The following is a 27,515-nucleotide window of genomic DNA, read 5'->3' as shown; positions in this document are numbered from 1 at the left end:
AGCGTTCAAAAGACAAACAAACAAACGAACCAACAACAACGTAGACTGGATTTACCTTTTGAACCCAAAATCGGCTTTTAACTGCTTCACCCTCTCTTGCAATTCCCCCATTTCTACGTCTTCACAGAATAGGAAAAAGATCAACTTTTTTTTTTTTTAGAAGCTCAGAGGGTCGATTCTTTTGACTAAGCACAGCCGGCTAAAGCCGTCTATACGTAATTTATATATATATGTGTGTGGGGGGGAATATCCTCGTACCGTGTTAGTGTTAACGCGTTAAACAGCCAATTAAACCGAACCCCACCAAAAAAAAAAAATCCGCTCTTTCCTGGTAATCATCTCTCTATTTCTCAATTTCAATTCGTAGAGGTTTCAAGGTATTTGTCATCCATTAATTTGTAATGGGTCTTTTCGTTTTTTAATTTTGATTACTATTAGTTTATTCGTAATTGAAACTTGGGTACTGGGTGGTGACTTTGAATTTGTGGTCCTTATAGTCAAATTTTCAAAGAGTTCCATTCAAGGTCTTCAATTTGGAGTATTTGCTCTTCTGGGTGTTTATAAACTGGTTAAGTTTATGGTTTATGTCAGTGGAGGTGGCAGGAGGAATTCTGATTGAGCTTATGTTTTAACTTTTGTTATTGAGTTTTGATTTTGAAGGGAAGATCAGATACATAGGATTCTTTTTGGGATTTTGTTTTCTTAGTGCAGCAAAATGGGTTGCATTTCCTCTAAGGATAGTAGAACAAACAGCCCAAAAGAGAGGCAATCGCGTAAAGGGTCATTGGATAGGCGTGTTGCTCATGTTAATTCATCGAGAAGAGATGATGGGATTCGATCAAAGTCTAAATCAGATAGCGGAGAAGTGAAGGTTATGCTAATTGATAAGAAAACAAATGGTTCGAATGTTTTATATGATGATCAGATAGAGAAAAAGCAAATAGAGAATCAGATCGAGAGAAAGAATGTAGAGAATTGTGAAGTTGCTGTTATAAGTCATCCTCAGATTGAAATAAATAAGACAGAGAAGCGTGATGTTTCAGTTTGTAGTCATCCGGGTTGGGGAAGGGTGCCAAAGAGTTTGGAAGCAGAGCAGATTGCGGTAGGATGGCCATCTTGGCTTGCCTCAGCAGCAGGAGAAGCCATCAGGGGATGGGTGCCGCGGCGTGCGAATACATTTGAGAAATTAGATAGAGTACGTTCCCTTCTTTAACTGATGCCTAATTTATGTATACTTCAATATGTGATTACTGTTGTATATCTATCTTTCTGGCTTATCAAATAGATCTGCTATTCAGATTCTTTTAATAGTTTGTGATAATAAATAAAAATTCTTGCGTTTTTTCAGATAGGTGTCATTATGTAATTAGGATTTTGTTGCTGTCTGCTTCCTTCTTTTGTTTTTTCTTCTGTCGGCCTCTTTGAGCTATTTGAAAGTTATCCAACTTGAGTTAGGAGCGTACAAATGAATTTTTTAAGTACATCATTTTGAATATTCAGTGGCAATGTTTGTTTTCTGCTCCTCTCTCCCTCTCTCTCTCTCTTTCAATAATAAAACTATAATAATTTGAACACTTACACATGTTTAGAATATTTTAGAATTTAACAGGTAAAAGGGCTGGAACATATGCTCTTACATCATCACTTCCAAAAAAGGATTTTGTGAATGCTCAATGCTCAGCAATGAGCTATTTATGATATGCCTAATGTTAATCTTGCACAAATACCTGCATAATATTTAAGCATGAAATTCATAATATGATGCATCTATATTCCATGTATGCCGGCGCCTTTGGACCTCTTTATCATAGAGATTGGCAGTAAATTTTCAGTATTAAAATTTATTCCACATTGGAGCTAACATTTTGTGAAATTCCACACTTTGGAGGTGGGGATGGGGAGCAACTTTCTTCTGTCATTTATGCCTGTACATATTTGTATTGATTTCCTTGCTTTTTGTCTTTGATGTCAGTATGACGGGCATCTTATTCTTGCAGATTGGCCAAGGAACTTACAGCAATGTTTACAAGGCCCGTGATGTCACTAATGATAAAATTGTAGCTATAAAAAAGGTTCGGTTTGATAATAGTGATCCAGATAGTGTCAAATTCATGGCCCGTGAAATTCATATTTTGCGTAGGCTGGATCATCCCAATATAATTAAATTGGAAGGCTTGATAACATCTCAGACATCTTCCAGTTTGTACCTCGTCTTCGAGTACATGGAACATGATCTTACTGGACTTGCATCGCTTCCTGGCATTAAGTTCACAGAACCACAGGTACTCTTGTCATGTTTTATATTTCTCTCTGGCTTCTGTATGAATGTGAATCAGATATATATCTGAATGCAAACCTTATTTGGTTGATAAGCATATGTATCTTAAATACTTATGTCTGTACTCTTTTTTCTGTTAGATCAAATGCTACATGCAGCAACTATTAAGTGGACTTGATCATTGCCATAATCACGGCGTTCTGCATCGTGATATTAAGGGTTCAAATCTTCTTATTGATGACAAAGGAATCTTGAAAATTGCGGATTTTGGTTTAGCAAGTTTCTTTGATCCTAAAAGTAGTGCTCAGTTGACAAGCCGTGTGGTGACCCTTTGGTATAGAGCTCCAGAACTTTTACTTGGAGCCACTCGCTATGGAGTTGCTATAGATTTATGGAGCACTGGTTGCATTCTTGGCGAACTGTACGCTGGCAAACCTATTTTGCCTGGAAGAACTGAGGTATCTTGTTTATGATTCTGTTTTCTTTTTTATTGATGTTGTTTACAACCAGTAGGATGTAATTGTTATTATGCAGTGAATTCCAAGGAAAATTCTAATAATTGCAAATAATATTGCTGCCTTCAACACGTAAGAAAACAAACAGAATAAATAGAAGTGTGGATAGTGGTTTCTATAAAAAAATCTAGAGTTATGTAAATGTAAGATGGGTTTGTTCATTGCTTAAACTTTTTTCATTTGTTATCATAATTCATAAGAGAGATCCAATAATGAGTCTATGAATTTTCAAAATGCAGTTACCAGAATTTTTTTTTTTTTCACAATGAACCTACTTCTGTTCACAGTTCACATGGGAGCCTGATATGCCCCTATGCTGGTTCCAGGCCTTGTTTAAATGTTAACGATGGTTTTGTTCCAAGAAATTATAAATTACATGCTTGGCCAGTGTGCTTATTTATTATGTTCTATATCATGAAATGCTATAAATTTTGGGCAAAATCCAGTATGTTAACCATAATTTAAATTGTCTTGTCATGTAGGTGGAGCAACTGCATAAGATTTTTAAGCTCTGTGGTTCACCCTCTGAGGATTATTGGAGAAATTTGAAGTTACCTCATTCATCTGTAATCAAGCCTCAACGACCATACAGACGATGTGTTGCAGAAACATTTAAAGACTTACCCACTCCTGCACTTGGACTCATGGAGACCTTGCTTTCCATGGATCCAGCCAACCGTGGAACTGCAGCTTTTGCTCTTAGGGACAAGGTATGCGCAACTTAATATTTAGATTTCAATGAATATCTCTTGAGACTTCACTTTCTTTTGGCCCTTCCCAATAGCTTTTCTTCTTTTATCAAAGATAGAGATTGAGACTGTGTCTTTTGAACAAAGCCACATCACTGACACTTAACTTGCTCACCTTTAGTTGTCAATTTAATCTCTGAGCTGCTCTTCCCTATGTAATCCTTTAGGGACAAAAAAAAAAAGATGATCTCTATTGTTTAGTTTTTAATCATTCTCGTAAGTATTAATTTCCTAACTTGCTTTCTGATGTTTGAATGAATAACTACTTGTACATTTCCTCATTCTGTGGGATTTTGTTTATTGACCTCTCTCTCTCTAAAACAGTTCTTCAGATCAAAACCATTTGCTTGCGATCCTTCAAGTTTGCCCAAATATCCTCCCAGCAAAGAAATTGATGCTAAATTGCGGGATGAAGCTAGAAGGTAAATCTTTTTGGTTGGTTTTCATTTCTTAACAGTCAACATTCATTTTTATATTTATTGGAGTGGAAAATTAGCATATAGATTTGATCCATAACTAGAATGAATTATGTTCTGTCTTGTGGCATGATAAGACACGGAAAATGGGGAGTGAATTTGCTGCTGTATTTTGCACAATAGTACAATCAAAACCGGGAGTGGAGAAATATCGAAGAACTGGAATTCATATGTTCCATGAAATACTATTTTTGTTTTATTTCGCTGGTTTTCTTAGTCTGCAATAAAACATTTTGCATTTGATTATATGCTTTAGTTGGTTCTTTTTTGAGTGGTAATGAAGTTCCTCATTGAGTGCTACACAATTCTAGTTGCTTCATAGGGAGATTTACTTTCTATGGGAAAAGTGGCACGTACTGTTTTAACATGTTCATTAATTTTAATAGGCAAGGAGCAATTGGACTCAAGGGGAATGGACCACATGAATCTAGTGCTGCTCTAGCATCAAATGCGAATCCCAGAATAGCAACATTGATGCAGGTAAATCGCAAAAAAACAAAAAAAAAAAAAGTTTTGTATGTTGGTTTTATCATGGGTCCAGATCCTGGTTAAACAAAGGTGCAATGTTCTAGTTATCAATATTCTTTAAAATTTGCAACATAATCATGGATTATGTTCATGTATAAGGAGTATGCTAGTTTTTCTTCATATCTTATTTCATATTTGCTTCTCTCTCTTTAATTCTTTGTTTCATTTGAAGGCCTTTTCACTTCTTAAGTTCTTTTCAAGAAATGACATTTTGCTTTATATTAACAGGAAAGACGACATCCAAATGCAAATAGCAGAGGTGAAGTATTCAACTCTCACAAGGGGCAAACTGTTTCTGGTTTTCTGGTTGATCCTTCTAAACAAACTCAAGCTGCAAAAGAAGGGAGAAGAGATTTCCCAGAGAATCAACATAAGAAAGTTTCGCACTCTGGCCCATTGGTCCAGGGGACAGGCTGGACAAAGGCCGGAAAGGATGGTAATAATCCTAGTACTGTGTTGTCAACCAGAACCAACCTATCAACAATATCCGGTTTAGTAGCAGCTAGAACGTCATTGCCTGATGGTCGGCAGGGAAGGCCTAGTACTTCACAGCCAGAAGCAGTGAAATCGGTTGGTGGGTTTCAAGGATCATCAAATGGATTAGAGCCCACATCAAAGCAGAATCAAAAACTTCAAGTGCGCAAGGCTGCAGATTCTCCCCAGGCAGATGGCGAAAAATCCCGGGAAGCAAGTCTGGTAAGTTTCTCGACGCTGTCCTCGAGAATCATTCCTGCTGCATATGCATGACTAACCTCATTTTGTTGATCTCCAATATTCTTTGAGCTTGCAGCAATGCATTTCTGTGGTTTCTTTAACCTTATGATCATAAAATTTTGTTCATGTTTCTCTGCCAGTATGGTCGGGGGCCGAGGGGAAGCAAGATTTATCTCTCTGGTCCGTTGCTTGTTCCATCAAACAATGTGGAGCAAATGCTCAAAGATCATGATCGTAGGATTCAAGAACATGCTCGACGACGACTGGACAAGACAAAACAGAGCAAAATGACTATCCAAGGGAAGTAATCAACTTAGAATTTGACATACATCTCTCAGCATGAAACCTTGGCTCCTCTTCACAAGGAAGCTGCTTGACCATTGGGATGGCTAATCACCTCATGGCTCAGTGTACAGAGGGTGCATTTTTCTTTACAACCAAGTGTTTTTAAAATATTTATTTTAGTATATATACATCATCAAACAGTGAATGCCTTAGTAATAGATCTCTTTTAAATTTCTATACAACAAATAGAAAAATTGAATCAAGGTTGATTTTGAGACCACCTTTAAGAAAGATCGTATAAAATCTTTGAGGAGTTGGTAATGATGATATTGACGAAAATTTTAGTGAAAAATTTATCATAATTTATCCAGCTCCATGTAAGACTCTTGGCATAAATGACGGTTTCATATTATTTTTACATACGCCAAACAAATCAATAAACTTCTCACATACACAATTTTTTTAATAAAAAAAAGAATTATTTTATTTTATTTTATTGAGGGCTCCACATCAAATTTTTATATAAAATCATGATATAATTTATAAAAACTTCCTTTCATGCATCTATTTTCTTCCTTATATATATATAAAAAAAAGATTTATTTTCTAATTTAAAAAGTGATTGTCATTTAAATACAGGATTTACCACTTCTCCAATGGAACAAAAAGATAAAAAAGACTGCACCAGCCGGGAATCGAACCCGGGTCTGTACCGTGGCAGGGTACTATTCTACCACTAGACCACTGGTGCAACTTGTTTAATAGCCCAGACCATAAAAACTTTATCAGAATATTTCATATTGAATATGTGCAGATGAACTACAAAACATTGTTCCTACAATAAAAAACACAATACTAGAAGAATATTTCCATTAAGATTTTTAAGAACCCGTTCAGAAACAAACATGGAACTTTAGGCATTTTGCCTGCCCCTTGTGATGGTAACTAGCTAGGTGGAGAAGGCAAATTTTGGGTGTACTCTAATCACCTTAATTCTAGTGATGGCTTTCACATTGTGGTTATTTTACCATCTGTTTGTTGATATTTATTTTTTGAGTAAAAAATTTAAATGAATTTTGAAAAATTCACTTGTGAATATTTTATATTAAAAATGAAATTAATTCTTTTATTTTAAATAGAAAAATTAATTAAAAAATTAAATTAAATTTTTGTGGTTTTTTTTTTTTTGAAATTTCAAATAAGAGTTAAAAAGGCTTTGATCCCATGATTTGACTTCCATTTCTTCCTGTGAGTCATGCCTTCACTTGCCTCACTCTTGACTCTTAGTTTTCTATTGTCTTATTAGTGGGGTTGCAATTGGATAATGAATCAAGCAAAACCTTTCCACTTCCTTAGTAGGGTAGCCACCATTGTCCTTTAATTTTATTTGATAATAATTTTAAAAATAATATTTAATATTTTAATTTATCACTCTGTCAAAATATTAATATTTAATAATTAAAAAAATAGATTATGAAAAATAGCATATTAAATAAAATAATCAAATTATAATTATAATAAAATAACTAAATTTTTTTTGCAATTTTGAGCTTTAAATCAATTAAGAGCGATCATATTGTTTAAGTGGAAGGAGCAACATATTAGGACTAGTGGAAAGTGCTTGGTGATGGGGCTGGTTTATCTAATAAGGAAAAAGGGTACGTAGACTTGACTGGACCCTTTAGCCAGTTCAAGCTATACTAGTGATTTGAAAAAGATTTCTCAAAAGTATTTAGTGTTGGTTTCGATTTTCATATGAATTTTCGGTGATTTCTATCTCTTTGAATAGATATATGACAATCTCAAAAAGGTAACAGTTTTTATACTCAAACATATCATACGAGGAACCTTTTCATTGACATTTTTATTTTAATATAATTGTATATTTAATAATTAAAAAATTATAAAAAATAACTTATTATAACGTTTGGGTAATTACTATTTAAATAACTATTCACTATTAAAATAACTAACAATTATAGTTATTATCGGGGAATATGAACTTTTAATTTATCATCCATTTTATTTCTAAAAAAATAAATATATTATTTCTAAATAAATTAAAAACTTTTTTAAAATAAACCTTCTAACAGTAATATGATAGATCTACTTATCTTTATATAAATTACAACTATTTAATTCATTGTCTATATTGGTATGTAATGTATATTATTCTCATTTTAATCAACTTTTGAATATCAACTGCAAATACTTTTTATAGGAAATATACCCACATGGGCATTATATAGTATAACTATTTGGGTATAAAAATTCTTTCAATTTTATTTTAATTATGACAACTATATTTTACCTATAACAATTTGAAATGCTTTCAAATTAAAATAATAATATAAATTGTTGAAAAAAGTTTGGTAAAATAAAAATAAAAATCCGTTTGAACTTGTAATGATATTTTAGAAATTAAAGAAAAAGGTTGAGTGGTGGAGTGCACTAAATGTCAACGAATATATCCACTGATTTTTGCCTTTTGCAAGTTAGTGGGAGATTTCATGGCATGGGGATCAAAACTTTCTCTTTCCTTAGCATTAGTATGAATTGAAGTATTAGTATGGTATCATTTCCAAGACCACGCCGTTTGGTTGCAATAAATTGGAAGAGACGTCAACAAACAAAATGAAACCTCGCACGAGACTCTGTTGGCCTGGCGCATGGAAAAACAAAAGTTGGCCCGTAAGGTAAGGACATTCCAGTCCCTTTCTTCTTAATTTTTGGTCGAAAGTCTCGGTCTGTTATGAAGTCAATTTCAATGGAGCCGAAATTTGTACAGTGGATTCCCATCAAACACCTTCGAATCATTTTGTTAAAAAGCAAAATAACTAAATAAATAGAATAAAAAAGAAAGCTACCACGCAGTTTCTGTAATTGCCACATATATAATCCACTTGCCATCTCCTCGAACTCTCCAGTGCTCCTTCCTCAGAAAAAATAAAAAAATAAAAAAAGAAGGAACCACTCTACTGCTCCTCCTATGGAGTTGGCTAAGTTCGGTTCGGACTTGAAATTCCATCGAAATTATTCTTATTTAATTTTAATTTATATAAAAAAATATCAGTTTTTTATTTACATTTATTTTATTCTTTTAACATTATCAATGTTAATCTTAATTATCGATATTAATCATAATTCTAATTAAGTTTTATTAATTTTTGTATAAAATTCAAAAATTAAATTATGTATTATTAAATTTTTTTAAAAAATAATTTTAAATTTTTCTACTATTAGACCGTTCTGACACTCAAATCAACAAGATAAGGGGTTGAAATGATGTGGACCCATTAAGCTAGCACATCTCATCCTTTTCCTTCTTTTAGATATTTTTTTTTATTTTCGCCGTTTTTTTAGCAGGAGTTTTTAAAATTGATTTCTTATTTAAATTGAAGAAATCTAATTATGAATTTTCTTGTATGAAAATATCATGAATTTAAAAAAAATTAAAAAAATTAATAGAGTATTAAAGGTGCTTTAGAATATTATTAATTTTTTAATAAAAATAAAAATAAAAGTTATTTTACTTAATTATTGTGAAAACCCTTAAAAAGGACTTCACATGGACAGGTGTAGTATGTGTTGTCAGTACGAATATAAAAACAAATTTAATATTATTTAATTAAAATTTATTTATGGACTTAAATTTTTTTCTTAATAAATAAATATTTATGCATTAATTGTGTGCCATTTATTTCGTAGGTGAGAGGAAAGATTTTGTGGAGGAAAAAGAGCATAGAATTCCATTATCTTCTTGATATTTTTCTAATAACAGTATGTGAAATTGACGACCGTTGGCTAATGGAGTCAAATCCCCAGGTTTTAAATAAAAAGATAATTATTATTACCTAATTTTAAAAATTTTGGACTTATCTCCAATAATGATTCTCCCCATTAAGACAAACCATGTGTGAAATAAAACCACAACAGTCCACAATGATGGCTGCTGATGAGTGATTGGTGACGTCAATTGGCTGACATCAGCTTGATGGCCTCACTCACTTCTTTTCAAGTTTTTTTTTCTTTTTTTTAGTGTGTGCTTTGTTCAAATGTGGATGTTGGGTATATAAACAGCAGCAGTGTTTGATTCCCAATTAACCATTTTAACATCTGGGTTTGCTAATGGGCGAAGGAAACGTGCTTGTGAGCTCAATGATGGAGATGACTCACTCTTCTTCTGCAACTGCTGCTTTGCTTCCTTCTTCTACTTCTTCAAGAAAAACAGAAAGAAAAGTCATTGAGAAAATTAGAAGAAATCAAATGAAGACCCTTTTCTCCAATCTTTATTCTCTCCTCCCCAAACAAAGTTCCCAGGTTCTCTCTCTCTCCCCTAACCATTATATTTTGGTAAAATTACCATTTAATTTTTATTTTATAGATAAATTTATTAATTAATTTTTTTATTTTTAAAAATATATTAAAATGTATTTAATTTTTAAAAAATCTACTTCAATTTCATGCTCATAAACCCATTTTCTCATTTATTTCTTGAAGTAAGAAAATTCTAATGAAGGGCATTTGATTTTGGGTGCTGCAGGAAGCATTGCCACTAACTGATCAGATAGATGAAGCTATAAACTACATAAAAACTCAAGAGGCAAAGTTGAAGAAATTCAAGGAAAAGAAAGAAAGCTTAACAAGCAGAAAAAGATCGTTTTCTAAATGCACCAGTTCTTTTGAATCTACATCAACTTCAAGAGCACCTAAATTAGAAATCAGAGAAATGGGTTCTTCTCTACAGATAATTTTGATAAGTGGGTTAGATAATCAGTTCCTTTTCTGTGAGATTATTCGTGTTCTTCAAGATGAAGGTGTAGAGATTGCTACTGCTAGTTTTTCAGTTCATGGCAATTCAATTTTCCATACAGTTCATGCACAGGTAATTAACTGTATATATATAATTATAATAATAATTTCTATAGTGATTTCAATTTGATCTTTTTTTTCTGGGTTCCTTTTCTGCAGATGAGAGAATGTGATTTCAGTTTTGGAGCTGCCAAAGTAACTGAGAGATTGAACAGATTCATTAATGGTTCAACAAGTGAAGTAGAATCAGAACCAGATCTATGGAACTTCAATGATCTAGATCCTGAGACATGGGCATTTTAAAAGATCAAGTACAAAAATTTGCAATGTAGTTTTGAATCTGGACAGATAGAGATGTATGGTGATGCAAATAAGCCATGCTGTAATTTTAGTAATATGGGCAACCGTAGTATGTAAATTTTCCTGTCAAATTTCCCTGTTGAGTAACTTAAAGACTGCAAGTGAGAGGCTAAAAATGGGAAAATTCTCTCTGGCTGCAATTGGAAACAATAATAATTGGCATGAATGTCATTCAAGAAAAAGCAATGAACAAAAGTAGATAAAACTAGGGAATGCTATGCTCATAAGTCACATCAGATTATGGAAGCCATAAGATAAAATCTGGCTCATGCTTGCAGCAGCTTATCAGCTGTTGCTTTTTTTTTTTTTTTTTTTTTGAAGAAAAGGGCTATTTATTACATGAGATCGGAACATAAAACATCAAGTAGGAAGCAGGAGGGACAGTATTGGCTGGTCTATGAGCAAAAGCAACCGATCAATTTGGAAGTTCAGACAAAAAAAATATACAATCATCTACACTAGATCAAAATAAGATAAATTTGGTAAATTTTCAGTGATCGCTGGAATTAAAACTTGAGAATCAGACTCAAAAATGGTATTATGCAGTCCTTTATGGTAAAGCTTCCTTGGAAGAGAGTGCCTCTTTGATTCTCGGATCAGGGGGCCGTGGCATCCCCTTACAACAAGCTCTAATGAAACATCCTTGTTCATCCCTGAGCACCCATCCTGTTCCAAGCCTATTTCAGTCTGGCTTTCAAGTTGCATCTGTATTACATTTGAGGAGGCCTCTTGGAGGCTTGGACCAAGATGAAAACTGGGTTGAGGTAACTAGATTGATGGAAGCTTTTGCAAGGTTGCAGCCACGCAGCAGAGCAAAGTGGACGCTGAAGATAGGATTTGAGAAAAAGATGGCCAGGATCCCTTCCAAACTAATGCATTTCTGCCTTTTCAAATCAACCAAAGAATCATAGCTATCAGGCTGCGTTGGTGGTCATCAATCCTGTTGAAAACATCCTTGATCCAAGACTTGAAATTCTCGGCTGGAGCAGATAGGCAAGGATGGAATACATGTTGCCAACAGTCTTTTGCTAGAGGGCATGATATGAAAACATGTTCCAAATCTTCGGTAGCACGAAAAAAACCACAAGAGGCGTCAACTTGGATATTTCTTGTAAGCAATTAGCCTTGGCAAATAATTAGCATAAGCTCTCCATAGAAAATTCTGCACTTTAGAAGGTATTTGGAGGTTCCAAATTAAATTCTAAAAAGGATCTGGTTGTCTGTTGGTGATGAATTCTTGTGATAATTTGTAGGCGCTTCTGATATAATAGAACCCATTTTTTTCTACAAAACAGTGGCTGGTATCTTCAGAACTTGGGCTGCTCAAAGGAATTCTTCCAATGAGAATAATATCTTGTCTAGAGAATATATTGTTAATGAATGTCCAGTTCCACTGATGTGTAGATTGATGAATTAGATCCTTCACTGTTAAATTTTTAAGACCCAGAATAATCGGAGAGCTAACAAAGAGTTGATTCACATTCAGGAAAATATTTGGCTTTATATATGTTAAAAACCAAAGAGGAAGAGTTTTTCAAGAAATGCCATACTTGTTTTTCTAGGAGGGCCCAATTGAAATCATGAATTCTTTGAAAATTTAATCTTCCATGGTTTTTCTGTTTGACAATAATTAGGAACCAGAAAGTAAATTGATGTAAAAATATACAAAACTTCATTAAGCTATTGCCAAGTCAGTGCAATCAACAGTGGGAATAGTTGTCTAGTCAGCTGAAATTAGTTTCCATGCTGAAATAGCTGTTAAGACAGTTGGGACATTGGGTTCATTTTGTCAGTAGGAGTAGGACTTGGAAGCTAATTTAGCTCATGCTGAGCAGTAGAGCTCATTAATTCTATTTTGTCAAGTTTAGGCCAATGGGCCACGTGAAGAATCCATTTTTAAAATGTAGAGTTGAAAGGGCTTAGAGACATAATGTTTGTATATATTCTAATATATATATATATATATGTATATATAAACCGACGGCTAAAGTTTTCAAGGAAGATAAAGGACAAAAAGGTCTGTAAACTCCTATATTTATGCCTTTCTCTAACGATTCTTTTCTTTATTACAAAAGTCATGGTGGGTGGTGTATACTGTATATCAAACATCAAGAATTTAATTTATAACGTCTTGTTGGTTTTCTTCGAAAGATGGATTAAGATAATGTGATCTCAAGGCTTGGTTCTTCAGAAATGGTGTAGCTTGGAAGAATGAGAAACTGGGGATCCTCCAAAACAAGCTTTTTAGAGAAGCTAAGTTTCTCAAACGAAGAATACCAAGAGAGAGCTATTAAATCATGTTCTGAAAAACTAATGTTATAGAGAAAATGGAAGCCATGGAAGATTAGCTATTGGTTAAAGCTATTAGAAACATTTATTTTCCTGTGATCCTTTCCTGTTCCTGATTGCTAATTATTCTTTTCTTCTGGCATATGACAAAATAAACATCAAATATGAGAAAAGGTGAAACTTGCAAGAGTATGTACTTAAATGGTGAATTTCATGCATTACTCTTTTTTTTTCCTCAATAAGTGTGAATTAAAACTGTGTTAATAATTGTTTAGTAACCAATAATCTGGATTCTTCTTACCGTTTGTGGAACCAAAAGGGTTTTCCCTCTGGCAATCAATCCTTTGGTTTTACCTATTTCAACGGAAGCTGAAAAGAGGCTGCGCTTACCGTATAAAATGAGGAGAAATTTGCCTATGATATAGACATTGAAGAGTTTATTTCTGCAAAAATTCACTTTCTAACGAATTGTTCTAATTATATAAACTCTACAAAATTCCTATTCAATTGACTCCAATAACTTTTAAGAATACACTATCCGAAATAAAAACTAAAATATTTTCTGATTTGTAAGTCTGCATCACAAGATGCATACACCTATAGAACAAAAATATGGAATGAACATCCCATAAATAGATTGAAGGACAACTACGACACTAGCTTAGAGTGTTAAGTGGGTTTAATTTACAGAATTAAGCCACATGGCAATTCAAATTTATTTTTTCTCCAAAATTGATTGACCAAATCTATAGCCTAAAATAAATATTATAGCATATTTTAGTGAAAAAATTATGACATGTATGAAGGGTGCATCAGGCTTTCACAAAATCCCCATTTATTCAGCAGCCTTGTTGGCCTTGTATGTGTTCACCAATTGCATCTGCACATCTTGTGATACAGGCGAATGCTCTTTGTATTCCATTGTAAATTCACCTTTTCCCTGCAAAAATGGATGAATCATCAATCCTACCGAACATTTTGCATTCATTAAAAGAGTTTCCGCTAAATGCATACCTGTGTCATGGAACGAAGAGATGTCGAGTACCCAAACATATTGTTTAGAGGAACCTAAGAAAATTAGAGAACAACATAAGCCATTAGGTCAGGTTAACAGTTTGATATCCCAAAATTAGATAATCAGCATGTATTGTAAACATGACCAATCATTTCATGTTCATAGTAAAATTTCATTAAATCTTCCCTTCCACTGTTTGGGAACAATGCAGTCAAATTTCACATATTCAATGGCAAGGAGATAAGTTATGCTTACATGGGCAGTTATTACAGAGTCATCACCATCCTGGTCATTTCCAACTATCACACCTTTCCTCCTGCAGCAGCAAATACAGAAACATGCTAAGTTTTCAGAAAAGAAGCAACCTCAAAAACTTATTAAAAAGAAAATAATAATAATAATAATAATAAAAGCACTCACTTGTTAATATCACCAGCTACAGTACCCTGAAACTCTGTTGGTACTTTCAGTTCCACCAACATTATAGGTTCCAATATAACAGGCCTTGCAGCTGCATAGCACTGAGAAGATACAGAGAAGAAATATCAGGCGTAATTTCAACAGATGGACACAATCCATTGCAAATAAGATTTCACCCATAATCATTAAGATAAGAGGACCTGTCTAAAGGCATATATTGATGCTAACTTAAAAGCAAGTTCACTAGAATCCACAGCATGGGAAGCACCATCTGTTAAAACAATACGGACATTTTCAACTGGATGCCCAATTAAGGAACCCCTGCACATCAACATCAACAAAACCACAGTTGTATTATCTGTATTCACATGTATGATCTATAATCACAAATATATTACAAACCAAATAATATGGAAACTGTCTGATAAGCATCAGATCAACAGACAAATGCTTTACATACATTGTAGTTACGCAACTACATCTCTCAATCTGGTTTGATGAGTAAATCAGATTAAACCGGTATATTGTCCAACTTAGAGATCATTTTGACGTTCCGTTGCCTATGTAACAATTCATTGGATTAATAGGTTGCATCTATTATATTTCAATAGAACCTCTATGCCTTTTGAATACTCTCTCTTTTTCGTTTTATTCAAGTGTACATTTTCTAGTGACATACAATAACAGGATACAAGAATTGAAAAATAGGATATACCCAGATAACATGGTGCATGCAGTGAACAAATTATATTCAATTATCACTTAATATCTCTGCCACAAAGCAAAGAGTTGGAGAACTCACGAATTGGCAGCTTCTTTGAAGCCCTTCTCAATTGCAGGAATAAAACCTGATGGTATAGCTTGTCCAACCATCATGTTTTCGAAGAGGAATTTGGTTGGTGAGTCTGCTGGAAGTGGCTCAATGAACCTGTCACAAGGAAATACAAGGGAAAAAATCCATGGAGTTAAAAAAAAAATAGTAGTAATACTAATAATTTCCATCATATTGTAGGGAAACAAAAAGTGAGGTTTAATTTTTAATACTGCATCATATTTTTCTTAGAAATTCTTTTCTGCAGTAATTTGGTAGTTTCTTTCAAGATTATAATTGATTTACATATTTTATAGTAGTTACTTGGGTCATTTTCAAGAAATGACTAATTATAACTAATGCTCCTTTAGATTGTTATTCTCAACGCTTCTTATCAAGTGCCCTCTGGTACTTAGATGATGCCAAATGTTATTACATGTGATCTGGAATATAAACCAATCAATAGGAACTCAACAACAATACAAGTTCAGATGAAAGCTTGAATTGAGTTTCATAAGAATGGAAGCCCTGCAAGGTAGCATAAAGCCCCACCCCCAACTGAATAATAATAATAATAATAATAATAATAAACCTTTCTTCTCTCTCAGATGCATAGAGAGGAACGAAAGGTAAACCCAAAACAACATAAAAACAATGAAATACACGGGGGAAATTGTAAGTAGATGAATAGATATTGGCAACTAGATTTCCACACAAACAGGTTTTTCTGAATTAGATTAAAAATGATAAACTCCAGAAGAAAATCACATTTTCTTACCCAATTACTCTTCCATATTGGCCTTGGCCTCCAGTTTGCTTCTTATGCAAATAATCAAATTCTGCACGCTGAGTAACAGTTTCTCTAAAGTTCACACGAGGTTTTCCAACAGTTGCATCGACCTGTTCAAGGAGAATTTTGGAGAGCATACATAAAACGTACTTTTCAATCAACATAACATTATTAGGGGGAAACCCTATTTCCAGTTGTAAGAGGCAGATACCTTGTATTCTCTCCGAATGCGCTCCACATATATGTCTAGATGCAGCTCCCCCATGCCAGAAATAATTGTCTGCCAAAGACACCAGCACACTACACCACCAATGAGCAACTGATCTCAAGGATTAAAGTTCAATAGAAAGGAAACTATCTCAAAGACAAACCTGTCCACTTTCAGGATCCAAACCAACACGGAAAGTAGGATCCTCTTTCTGAAAACGATTCAAAGCTTTCGAAAACTGGAATGGAATAAAAAATGTATATATTAATTGGCTAGCACTGCAAGATAAGGAAAAACGCATTTCCTTTGAAAGTACTCACTTGGCCCCCTGAGTCTTTTGAAACAGGTTGAACAGCTAATGACATAACTGGCTCAGGGACATTCATGGATGTCATAGTGTATCTAATTGATCCATCCGTAAAAGTATCTCCTGTTGACCCAATTAATTTTTTTTAATTAAAAACAGATTTAAAAAATAGGAAATTTAAGAATTTGAACCAGAGACCAAGATTTAGAATATAGGAAGAAAGAATAATAATCAATGCCCATTTCAACTACTTTTCATTATTTCCATAGTTGTCTCATAGAACATTTTCCAGCTAGACTATCAATGCCTATTCTAGTATTCTTGCATAATCCTATTATCCTTTACTTGTGAGTTGTTTATGCTTGTTCCCCCTGTACAACTACAAAAATAAGGTATCATTCTAGCTCGTGTGAAGGAAGGAGGTTAGACCTGAAGCACAATCCACACCAAATACTGCAACTATTTGCCCAGCATGTGCCTCTTGAATGTCCTGTAACACAAAAAATCCCCAAGAACAAATAGGAAAACTTTAAAGGAGTTTAGTTGACTTCTCTGATGACATCTAAAAATGCTTTATTCCAGGTGAAATATATGAACCAAAACTTATGCACATATAACTAAGAGAATATAAAGTGAAATACCTCCATTTCATCAGAATGCATCCGAACCAAGCGAGGAACCTGTACCAAAATGTTACCAGAACATTATCAAGCTACTACTAAACAGAAACCTGGGCTCCCATATGATGGGAAAAATCAGTTAATTGCCAAAAAAAATTTTACATTTTTCAAGATCTACCATCCACATCAAAGAGATGACATACTTGCTTATAGGACTGTTTTGTTAAACAATTACATTAGTAAGTGAGACTATGATTTACAGATCTGAGAAACTGAATTACCCTCCACTATTGGGAAAGAAATGCAAAAGCAGCCTCAGGCTCAAAATAAAAAGGGGAAAAAATACGAAAAAAATGGAAATAACTCACCTTAATCTTCTTGCCTGTGTTTATGTTCACAATAAAATCACCCTTGCGAATTACACCCTCATATATTCTTCAATAGAAAAGGAGAAAAAGGAAAAAAAAAAATTGTTTAAGTAGACAGTTATCTATGTTCTAGCACAGACAAATGATATATCAGAATATACCAATGCAAAAAAGGGAAAACACTAAAAGCAAAATGACGCCGGCTTTATTTCATACCTTAGAAATGTCAACTGACCAAAACGCCCTTCCTCTAATTTAAAAGCCAATGCAACGAGTTTTCCATCTGGATTTCCTCCCAACAAGACCTACACCTCATTTAATCAGATTTTGAAATACAAATATTACAAGCCGAAATCACGATAAAATTGTTCACCAATTACCTTCTCTTCATTTTTAGATTGGTCAAGAGCATAGTTACCAACTTCAGTAGGACAAGGCAAATAACTAAGCACACCATCCAGGAGTGGTTGCACCCCCTACAGTAAAAATGATGGAATGTGAAGACTGAAGAGTAAAACTAGTAGAAAGATAAGATTAATGGTTACCACCAATAATAAACAGCTGATTGAGAGATGCAAGAAAATTAGATACCTTGTTCTTGAATGCGCTTCCCATGAATACAGGAATAAATTTCTTTGCTACAGTAGCCCTGCGAATTGCCTCCTACTCAAGAAGACAAATAAAGTCTACATTTCAAGACCGCATCAATCGTGCAAAATTGCATTATTAAATTCTTGTGAAAAGTAAGTAAGAAGTAAAACATAGAAGCTGACAAAGAGCAAAAAACACTAACCATGTGGTAGCAAGTAAGATGAAAACAAAGGCAAACAGCAGTAAAATAAGCAATAGCTAATATCAACAGTAAAATGAACAGTACTGTTAGCTAGTTTTATGCTTTTATTTATGATAACACAGGGTGAGATTCATGAAATTTCTTTTTTTATATATATATATACTTTGTCCGCTCCCAGATTCACCCATTTTTTCCCTTTTGACATACCGCAAGATCAGCAGATGAAATAGGCTCATCTGAAAGAAAAGCATCTGCGAGTTTATCGTCAACTTCAGAAACAACTTCTATAAGTTCACGTCGTTTTTCAGCAACTATGGCCTCCATATTAGCTGGCACTTCCTCAGCAACAACCTTTTCACTGCAACAGGTAACAAATAGATAAGGAAAAAGGATGATAATTCATTACAAGGTCTGCTCCACAGAAACTAAACAAAAACCAAAAATTGCATTTCACCCATTGGAGCCTTGGAAATAATAAGTTTTCAACTTCACAAGATCAATAAGGCCTTGAAAATCATCCTCCAAACCAATTGGAACCTGAACAGCTGCACTGTGATGCCTCAGTTTAGACCTTGCCTGAGATACAGACCAAACAATATCAGTCGGTAACATCATTGCAACTTGCTAGCAGCTTATAAGAGGAAAAAGCCTTCTGTTAAATCATATTCATGGAATAAAAACAAAACAACTAAAACTAACAAAAAAATTTCTCCTATAAAAATTCCACCACGTAAATTAACACATCAAATTGCATAATCTAAAAAGAAAATAGGATTACCTGGTTGAGAACCTTCCATGGATCAGCCCCCATTCGATCAAGTTTGTTAATAAAGGCAAGTCGAGGGACCTCATATCTCCTCATTTGCCTATCCACCGTTATAGACTGACTCTGCACTCCACCCACACTACAAAGCACAAGAATTGCACCATCCAGCACTCGCAAAGCCCTCTCCACCTCTATGGTAAAGTCAACGTGCCCCGGTGTATCAATTATGTTTATCTAAAGCATTTCAAACAAAATCGTTTCATTTACTTGAAATTTAAGACTGCATTAATTAGATAAGTGAGGAAAATTTCTAAGTACCTGATAGCCATTCCAAGTACAGTATGTGGCGGCGGACTGGATAGTAATGCCCTTTTCTCTTTCTAAGTCCATCGAATCCATCTTGGCGCCGACTCCATCGCGGCCGCGGACCTCGTGGATCTCATGGATACGACCAGTGTAGTAGAGGATGCGCTCGGTGAGAGTGGTCTTGCCTGAGTCGATGTGAGCTGAGATTCCGATGTTCCGAAGGCGTTCCATGGACTCCTTCCACCATGGCTCCTTCTCTTCCTTGGCGCGAGCGAGGTTGGAGTATTGGTGGACTCGGAAGTGTCCGAGGAGAAGGGCAGTGGTCGGGGAATGAGAAGACGGAGCTGTCGCTGTCGCTTTCGCGGTGGCAGAATAAAAGGAGAAGAGGAGGCGCGATGTGGCGGATCCTCTGTGAAATGGAGCCATGGCGGAGGTGCTAATGAGATCAGAAATGAGGTAAAAACCTATACCCGGCCTGAGGTTTTGAGAGGGTTTTGTTTTTCTTAATTGGACTGTGTAGAGAAATGATTTTGGGGCTTAAGTGGAGCGGCTAGGCCTCATCATTTAGCCCGGCCCACTATTTCTTGCATATGATTTAAAATTGAGCATTCTATCGAAATTTTTTCCAATTAAGTCTATCATTTAAAATAAAAGAGTTCAGCGCTTTTTAATTTAGTTAAAATTTTTATTTACACTCATAAATTTAGTCGGGTGATAAGTGTATTTGAATAAATCTGAAAAATTTTAGGTTATATTTTTCTGATCTCTAATTTTCAATTCAAAAAAATTAAAATTTTTATTTAATAAAAATAAAAATAATGCATAACAAGACTGTATAAGAATTTTCATTTTTTGGTAATATAAATTATTCTAAATAAGCAAATATCAAATCTAACTGTTCAATTTCACTACTATATAATAACAGAAAATCAATAATTAATTAATAATAGAACAAATATGAAACATATTTTTTTGAAAAAACTAGCCTTTTAGATAGTAAGAGGTTGTTTGAAAGGTTGCTTTCTTCTTCTTTATTTCAATAATAATTAATTTAGTACTATAAATTATAAAGTAATTAATTAATCTGTTTTATGTAGTGGCCTAGCTAACTGCCATTTATTGGTAGCATGTGAATTAGTTATGGTATATATTTGGCTTTACTTTAATACATATTTATATTTTGATTCAATAAAAATCAAAATAATTCAATTTAACCTAAAGAATTAGCAAATTCAAGTAATTAAATTATGAAAATTATAACAACATAAGACAAATTTATAGAAATTTGCCAAAAGTATATGCACTTTTGATGTCCATGAAATTCAATATTTGATATCAATCATATGTGTATAACATTTTCTACTTGGATGGTGGTGGAGGAGGAGCTCCAAATGTAGCCTTGTAGATCATATCAAATGCAATCTGCATATGAGATTTGAACTTCTGTGGATCTATGAAGTCCTTTTCTACTAGAGCAGCAACCCTAACATTTCCCATATAACTCACCACCCCTGTCATTAGACTCTGCAAAGTCCATAATGAAACCATTCTCTCAGTTTCTTAATTTTAATTTTGAAAGTATAAAATTTAATTTAAAAAATTGTTTGAAATAAAATTTAAAAATTATATATAATTTTTGTAAGAATTAATTTAAATTTAAATTTATAGAAATTCATTTTGTGGAATTGCTTAATATTTACCTGAGGTGCACCAGTGACCACAAAGTATAAGCCTTTGACAGGATGATTAGCTAAAGCCATCTGTTCCATTGGCCCCATTACATTTGTTATTCCCATGCTTGTGTTCTTCAATGTGCCATGCAGATATTTAGATACTCTCTGCAAAAAATCATTTTTGTGAGTTTTTTTATTAAAAAATCAAATAAAAGAATTTACGTTTATATATTTATATATAATAAATCAGATTTATTTAAAAAATTTCTTGGTGCCATACCTGAGTGCCTCTAAATTTCCTGACAAGCTGAAGGTATTTAGCAGTGAGGAAAACAGAGAAAGAAGATCTCTTTCTTTGGATGATTTTTCTTGCTTTCCAAACAAACTGGAGAGGATCTTCAATCTCTGACCCACTCAATTTTGGAACAGAAACAGACAAGAAGGCGAAATGGTTGCCCCACGGCAGCTCAGCATTTGGCTTCACCATTTCTTGGACAGACTTGTAGCCTCCAAACATCCTAGTGTTTAGCAGCACCAGTGCTGCTGTTCTTGTCTTCCCTGTACCTTGCTTCTCTGACTCCATGTACAATCGAGTTGCCAGAAAAATTGTCCCCGTAATTACATCATTTATTGTCTGTTGCCAATATATAAAGACATTTAAAAAAATAAAAAGGATAAATCCATAAAATGTGCAAAGATTGAATTTTTTTAATGCTAATTATACTTTTTTTTTTTGAAAATGATAGAAATAAATGAATAGTAAGTGACAAATTTAAAAGAATTGATCATCGTACAGTTGAGAGTTGAGACATCATTTCAGCTTTAAATAATGGCTGGTTAAAAGTCTAGTACAAAAGTCCAGAAGTCTTCATGAGTTTTTCAGTCTCTTTAGCCATCATATTCCAAATTAATTATTTTTTCTGTTTTCATATTTTATTTATTTTTATTTTAAAATTTTTTAGATATAAAATACATACATTCCAACCATTTAATTATTAAAAATTGGAAAAAAATTAATTATTCACTAATTACTTAATTAAATTTAATTTCTATTAATATTAAATCGATATATCATATATTAAATAGTAAAATACTTTTAATTATTATTCACTAACCGCTGCATCTACAAGACGAGAGTGTCATACACGACGCCCATCAGTATTAATTAATCAAAGTTGGTAGTTATTATGGGAAATTTTGTTTAACTAACGTTTAATGCTTTTGAACACGTGTACTTTATCTGGATTTCCCACTCCATTGGACAAAAAATAAATATACAAATTTTACATATAATCATTTAAATTATTAAAATTTAAATTTTAATCATTAATTTTATTAATTTATTTCTAAAATTTTTTTTCAAATTTTGAAACAATAATTATCAAATTTAATATTTAAAAATAATTTTACCACTAATTATGAAAGTAGATAAAAATTTCCAATAAAGTCAATATTTCAATTAACATGTATTATTGTAATTATAAGTTTTTATTAATTAATCTAAAATTAATTGAACATAAAACTTAAATTCTTAAAATCTAAATTTTGCTTGTTATGGTACTTCAACTCTTTAATATAAATCATTATAAAATTTACTATTTTATCTATTTTCAATTTTAAATTTTAAGAAATGATATATCTTAGTATTTTTACTTCCCCACATTTAATTCAGTGTTTTCCATTTTAATTATGTTTATGCTCAATAAAATAATATTTCATTAAATTCAATCCACTATTAATTAAATTAATTTATAAAATACCAATAGATATTTTTCATAAAAAAAAATAAAATCTATATATTTATATATTAAAATTGATTTATCGGCCGTAACCTATATGGATCTAAAAAATTTTTAATATTTAATGTACAACTATTTACAATTATAGGTTTAACTTAACGATAAATAAATCTGAATAAAAGTATAAATTTCTATTCACTCGATTTCTATTTAGAAAAAAAATACAAATATTTAAAGGTTTATAATTTTTTTATTTTAATTTTTGGCTGACGACAAATTTTTGGCCAACGACTACCGGAATAAGTAGTACGAAAAAAAGGAAGAAATTGCACAAGTTGAACTTACCGCTCCAAGCTTGGCCCTGATTTGTTTGATATGATGAAGAGAGAAGGACAAAGTTACAACAGAAACAGGCAGGAACTCCACTCCAGGATGCGCAGATCGTATAGGAGATTTATCATCTTCAACCAAACTACTCCTTCCAATATCTGCGCAGAGATCTGATGCAGTATTCACCACTGAAGAGAAAAATCTCACCAAGCTTCTGCAAATGCCAATCCTTTTGCCCTTCAAGTTATTGTTATTATGCAACTGAACAGATGGAAATGTCAAAGGAATTGCAGGATTATCAGCCCTTTGTAAGCACGAAAGAAGAGCTCCCATTAGAGAGAATCCATCTCCAAGCGAATGGTGGAGCTTGAAAATTGCATTTCCTTCTGCTTCACTTGTTGGGTATTTTATTATGTGAATTTCCCATAAGGGTTGGCTCTGTGGTAGCTCTTCCATGGCTATCTTTGATAGATAATCGTCAAGGCAATTATCATAGAATTCTCTTGACATTCCATCTGGGAATCTAGGCGTCTTTATGTGATCTTTGAGCTTTACTTCAACTTTCCTCCATCTTTTCTCTCCTTTTTTGTTCACAACCTGTTTGCCAAGTTCTCTCTTAGGAAAAATTTCAAATAAAATTGACAAATGAATAAGAAGGATATAGAGAGAGTACCATAACAGAAGAGAAACGAGGGTTGATGGGAAGGAACACATCCTTGAGCAAACTCATAGTTTGAGAGTCATCAATGGGAACTTCTGATTCCAGAACTGCAATTATAGAAAGTGACAGAATAGAACTGCTGAGATATTGTCCAGCAGGACTCACAGGTTCAGACATTGCTACTTCTTGCTCAATCTCCATTTCTAGCCTTTGGCTTCTCTCTTCCTTACACCTTACCCTTTATATATAGAATTGGCCAATAAATATGACTACTTAAAGCCTGCGTGCGCAGGTTTTTTTTTTTTAGAATTATTTTATTTTTTAATTAATATATTATAATGATATATTTATATTATATTAATTTAATATTATTATTTTTTATAATAATAAATATTTTAATACATTAAAATAATAATATCATAAATAAAAATAATATTAATTATAAATTTATTAATACAAAATTATTATATTTAATATTTTTATTATTTTTAAATATATAGAGATATTATAAAAGTGTATTAAATTATTGGTAGTATTTAATTATAGTATTATTATATTAATATATTAAAAATAATAAATTATTTTATAATAAATCATTACAAATTTTTTATCATTGTGTAGATTTATATAATATTATTAAAATTTTTTATAAATATATTATTCTGCTATTGGATCTATACAATATTATTAGAGTATTTATAATTTATAAATAAATAAATATAAATATTTAAAGTTATTAGAATTAAGCATGAAATATTTTAATATTATTTATAATATAATTTTTTTATAATAAAAAATATTTTAATATATTAAAATAAAAATAATTTTCATTGTAAGTTTATTAATACGTAATTATTATATTTAATATATTTTATTATTCTTAATATATAAAGTTCCTATAAAAAATTAATAACAAAAAAAATAAGAGTGAAAAAAAAATTAGAGTTATAAGATGTCATTGTCTTCAATTAAATTATACTATGTTAAAAATAATAAAATATATTATAATAAATAATTAAAAAAAATTATATACCAGATAGATTATAAGGCTTATTTTTACAAAATATATTACTTTCTTATATTCAACGACAGATTCAAAAATTTTATTAGGATTAAATTTTAATAAATGGTCAATGAAATTAAAACATATAAAATAAAATATATAATATAAATAAATATTTATAAAATTTATAAAAAATAATAAAATATTATAATTTATTTATTTATTTATTAAAATATATTAATAATATTTATAAATATATTTTTCAATATAATTCAACGATGAATCCATTAATAAATCATTTCTCATTTTATTATAAAATTGATTTTTAATAATATTTATTATAAAAAAATTATTTCTACTGTATCATACTGCAAAAATAATATTATTAAAATAATATTATAATTTAATATAATATTTATTATAATTTAATATAATATTTATTATAATTTAATATAATATTTTCATTTTATTTTTTTTAAATTTAAATAATTTAATTTATTATCTATTAAAATAATACTTAATTTATATTTAAATATTTTTAAATTTAAATTATTTAATCTATTATCTAATAAATTTATATTTTTTGAAAATATTTATTTTTTAAATTTATATAGTCCATAAAACTCATTAATTAATAAACATTATTCATAAAATATTTTTATTTATAAAAATTTAAAATTTATTTCTTGAATTAATATAAAAAAAATTAAAAACTAATTAAGTGAGATAATTACTTCTTAATAATAAAAATAATATATAAAATTAAATTATATAATCAATAAATAATTTTTTTAAAAAAATAGGTGTTAGAGTTGAAATTTTAAAAATAAAAATAAATTTTCTGAATTAGAAAAATAAGAAATAAGAAAAATAAAATAAACAATTAAATGAACTAAATAATATTGAAAGTGAATACAAAATTATTTAATAAAAAATTAAAAAAATTAATTTTATAAAATAAAAAATATTTTAATAGAATAATTTTAAAATAAAAATTAACTGATAAATTTTTTAAATATATAAAAATTTAATGATATTTTTTTTATTTATAAAATTACCTAAATATTCTAATTTAAAATTTTTCAAAAACGAACGCATAGCCTCTTGACCCATTACATCCATCCTTGACTATATAATATATTAAAAATAATAAAATATATTATCAAAATAATCAAAAGAAATTATTACATCGGTATAATATCACTGAATTATTTTTATAAAATATATTATTTTCAATTAGACATATATGATATTATTAGATTATTTATAATTTATAAATAAATTAATTAATATGGATATTTAAAGTTATAAAAATTAAATTTAAAATATTATTTATAATATAATTTTTTATAATAATAAATACTCTAATATATTAATATAGTAATATCATAACTAAATATAGTTATATGTTTATTAATATGTAATTATTATACTTAATATATTTTATTATTTTTAATATATAAAAATATCATAAAAGTCAAAAACAAAAGAAATTTTTTAAAATTACAAAATGACATATAGCCCTGATTATTTTGATTAATGATTTAAATATTATTATCCATAACGATCATATATATTGTATAAACATAATACATTATGCTGAATAATATTATTATTAATAAAGATAATATATAAAACACATAACAATAAAAATTTATTGTCCAATAAATGAAACTGTTCATTCTTTAAAAATTGTTATTACTTAACAACACTTCTAAATACATTATCATTGAATTAAATAATTCTAATGTTCTTTCAACTTCTTTACAATCACAATATTCATTATGGTTTACAGTATGGTAATCACTTATGAATCTTTCTTGTTCAATTATATTTTTCTTAAAGGCTTCTACTTCTCTTTTATTGGTCAAATCAATTAGACTTAATTTTTCTAAAGCAGATTTTATGAATCTCATGGTGATATTTTAATTCAGATATTCATAAACATAATATGCAATCATATAATCTGTTTCAGTTGAAATATAATATTTTAAAACATATCCATTGTTTAATTCAATTATATCAAATAAGACAATAAACATAACTAATTAAAGAAATAGTAAATAAATGAACAACACAATTTCTGATGTGGAAGATCGGGATAAGCCGCAACCACAGAGCATACTTATCATATGACATGCAAATTGATTTTAAGTCAAGGTTCCTGCACACTTAACCTGGGATCCCCAGAGTTAAGCTAGATTGTATGATCAGAGAAAGAGAGATTGGAGTGCCGTCAACACGGACTTATATCGTAACAGTTGTAAATAGTACTTTGTATTAAAAGAAATATAAATACATACTTTTGCTTTTACAATTGTGAAAGTAAAATACTACACAGCAACTGTTTGGTTGTAGTAAACCATAACATTTCCAGAAGTTGTAAAAGTTCTTAGTCTAGAATACATTTGAGAAATTTCTGGTGAGTACAAAACTCAGTGTGTTTCTTTAATGAAGAAGGAGTCTCCTTTTATAGGCGATGGTGGAGCGTCGGACTTCAAAATTTTGTTGAAATTGGTTGAGCGGTCATTCACAGTATGTGACTGCTGAGTCAGATGGGTCCTTCTCTTTTGTTTTTGTCTGCCATTTCAATGACTGCTGAGTCAGATGGGTCCTTCTCTTTTGTTTTTGTCTGCCATTTCTTTTGTCTGTTTGTGTGAGTCACGCTTCCACTGAGTGCTTTGGTGGATCCTTATGCC

At 31.3% G+C, this 27,515-nt stretch overlaps 4 protein-coding genes and 1 non-coding gene across 6 annotated transcripts; 2 read left to right on the top strand and 3 right to left on the bottom strand.

Moving 5' to 3' along the window:
- Positions 1-185: 185 nt before the first annotated feature.
- On the top strand, positions 186-5,825 carry LOC110630214 (probable serine/threonine-protein kinase At1g54610). Of its 2 annotated transcripts, none has more exons than XM_043949882.1 (8): positions 186-1,195; positions 1,998-2,282; positions 2,419-2,736; positions 3,276-3,503; positions 3,867-3,964; positions 4,405-4,498; positions 4,775-5,242; positions 5,401-5,825. In XM_043949882.1, exons 1-8 carry the CDS (start codon positions 716-718, stop codon positions 5,566-5,568), a joined length of 2,139 nt encoding a protein of 712 aa, XP_043805817.1. In that variant the 5' UTR covers positions 186-715; the 3' UTR covers positions 5,569-5,825. The 2 variants fall into 2 exon arrangements, with proteins under 2 accessions (XP_043805817.1, XP_043805818.1); XM_043949883.1 differs by having other exon boundaries at positions 1,057-1,195; positions 1,973-2,282.
- A 400-nt stretch (positions 5,826-6,225) lies between these two features.
- TRNAG-GCC lies at positions 6,226-6,296 on the bottom strand. The gene has a single exon. It is a non-coding gene; the product is annotated as a tRNA-Gly (tRNA).
- A 3,332-nt stretch (positions 6,297-9,628) lies between these two features.
- Positions 9,629-10,827, top strand: LOC110629522 (transcription factor bHLH162). Its single transcript, XM_021776538.2, has 3 exons — positions 9,629-9,865; positions 10,089-10,430; positions 10,517-10,827. The coding sequence occupies exons 1-3, from the start codon at positions 9,674-9,676 to the stop codon at positions 10,658-10,660; spliced, it is 678 nt and encodes a 225-aa protein (XP_021632230.1). The 5' UTR covers positions 9,629-9,673; the 3' UTR covers positions 10,661-10,827.
- A 2,723-nt stretch (positions 10,828-13,550) lies between these two features.
- LOC110630149 (elongation factor G-1, mitochondrial) lies at positions 13,551-19,893 on the bottom strand. The gene is made up of 20 exons (XM_021777491.2): positions 19,423-19,893; positions 19,117-19,338; positions 18,793-18,914; positions 18,546-18,696; positions 18,137-18,208; positions 17,926-18,021; positions 17,762-17,850; positions 17,546-17,612; positions 17,199-17,237; positions 16,987-17,047; positions 16,571-16,680; positions 16,414-16,488; positions 16,254-16,322; positions 16,031-16,152; positions 15,244-15,369; positions 14,642-14,762; positions 14,442-14,542; positions 14,277-14,337; positions 14,021-14,074; positions 13,551-13,946 (listed from the first exon to the last, which is right to left on the bottom strand). The coding sequence occupies exons 1-20, from the start codon at positions 19,834-19,836 to the stop codon at positions 13,842-13,844; spliced, it is 2,277 nt and encodes a 758-aa protein (XP_021633183.1). The 5' UTR covers positions 19,837-19,893; the 3' UTR covers positions 13,551-13,841.
- Positions 19,894-20,754: 861 nt separating this feature from the next.
- On the bottom strand, positions 20,755-24,039 carry LOC110629315 (wax ester synthase/diacylglycerol acyltransferase 11). Its single transcript, XM_021776222.2, has 5 exons — positions 23,826-24,039; positions 23,168-23,749; positions 21,364-21,717; positions 21,111-21,248; positions 20,755-20,934 (listed from the first exon to the last, which is right to left on the bottom strand). Exons 1-5 carry the CDS (start codon positions 24,012-24,014, stop codon positions 20,770-20,772), a joined length of 1,428 nt encoding a protein of 475 aa, XP_021631914.2. The 5' UTR covers positions 24,015-24,039; the 3' UTR covers positions 20,755-20,769.
- Between the last annotated feature and the right edge of the window lie 3,476 nt (positions 24,040-27,515).

Source organism: Manihot esculenta, chromosome 13 (genome assembly GCF_001659605.2).
Source record: "Manihot esculenta cultivar AM560-2 chromosome 13, M.esculenta_v8, whole genome shotgun sequence".
Taxonomy (NCBI): Eukaryota; Viridiplantae; Streptophyta; class Magnoliopsida; order Malpighiales; family Euphorbiaceae; genus Manihot; species Manihot esculenta.
This window is presented reverse-complemented; position numbering and strand designations above follow the sequence as displayed.

Coding starts and splice junctions, on each gene's coding strand:
- LOC110630214 (XM_043949882.1), top strand. CDS start 716: ATGGGTTGCATTTCCTCTAAGGATAGTAGAACAAACAGCCCAAAAGAG. Junction 3,504..3,866: donor CTTTTGCTCTTAGGGACAAG/GTATGCGCAACT, acceptor TCTCTAAAACAG/TTCTTCAGATCAAAACCATT. Junction 5,243..5,400: donor AATCCCGGGAAGCAAGTCTG/GTAAGTTTCTCG, acceptor TTTCTCTGCCAG/TATGGTCGGGGGCCGAGGGG.
- LOC110629522 (XM_021776538.2), top strand. CDS start 9,674: ATGGGCGAAGGAAACGTGCTTGTGAGCTCAATGATGGAGATGACTCAC. Junction 9,866..10,088: donor TCCCCAAACAAAGTTCCCAG/GTTCTCTCTCTC, acceptor TGGGTGCTGCAG/GAAGCATTGCCACTAACTGA. Junction 10,431..10,516: donor TCCATACAGTTCATGCACAG/GTAATTAACTGT, acceptor CCTTTTCTGCAG/ATGAGAGAATGTGATTTCAG.
- LOC110630149 (XM_021777491.2), bottom strand. CDS start 19,836: ATGGCTCCATTTCACAGAGGATCCGCCACATCGCGCCTCCTCTTCTCC. Junction 17,851..17,925: donor AATCTAAAAATGAAGAGAAG/GTAATTGGTGAA, acceptor AATGAGGTGTAG/GTCTTGTTGGGAGGAAATCC. Junction 14,338..14,441: donor GTAGCTGGTGATATTAACAA/GTGAGTGCTTTT, acceptor TTGCTGCTGCAG/GAGGAAAGGTGTGATAGTTG.
- LOC110629315 (XM_021776222.2), bottom strand. CDS start 24,014: ATGGAGATTGAGCAAGAAGTAGCAATGTCTGAACCTGTGAGTCCTGCT. Junction 23,750..23,825: donor CTCGTTTCTCTTCTGTTATG/GTACTCTCTCTA, acceptor CTTGGCAAACAG/GTTGTGAACAAAAAAGGAGA. Junction 21,718..23,167: donor TCAGGGCCAAGCTTGGAGCG/GTAAGTTCAACT, acceptor TATTGGCAACAG/ACAATAAATGATGTAATTAC.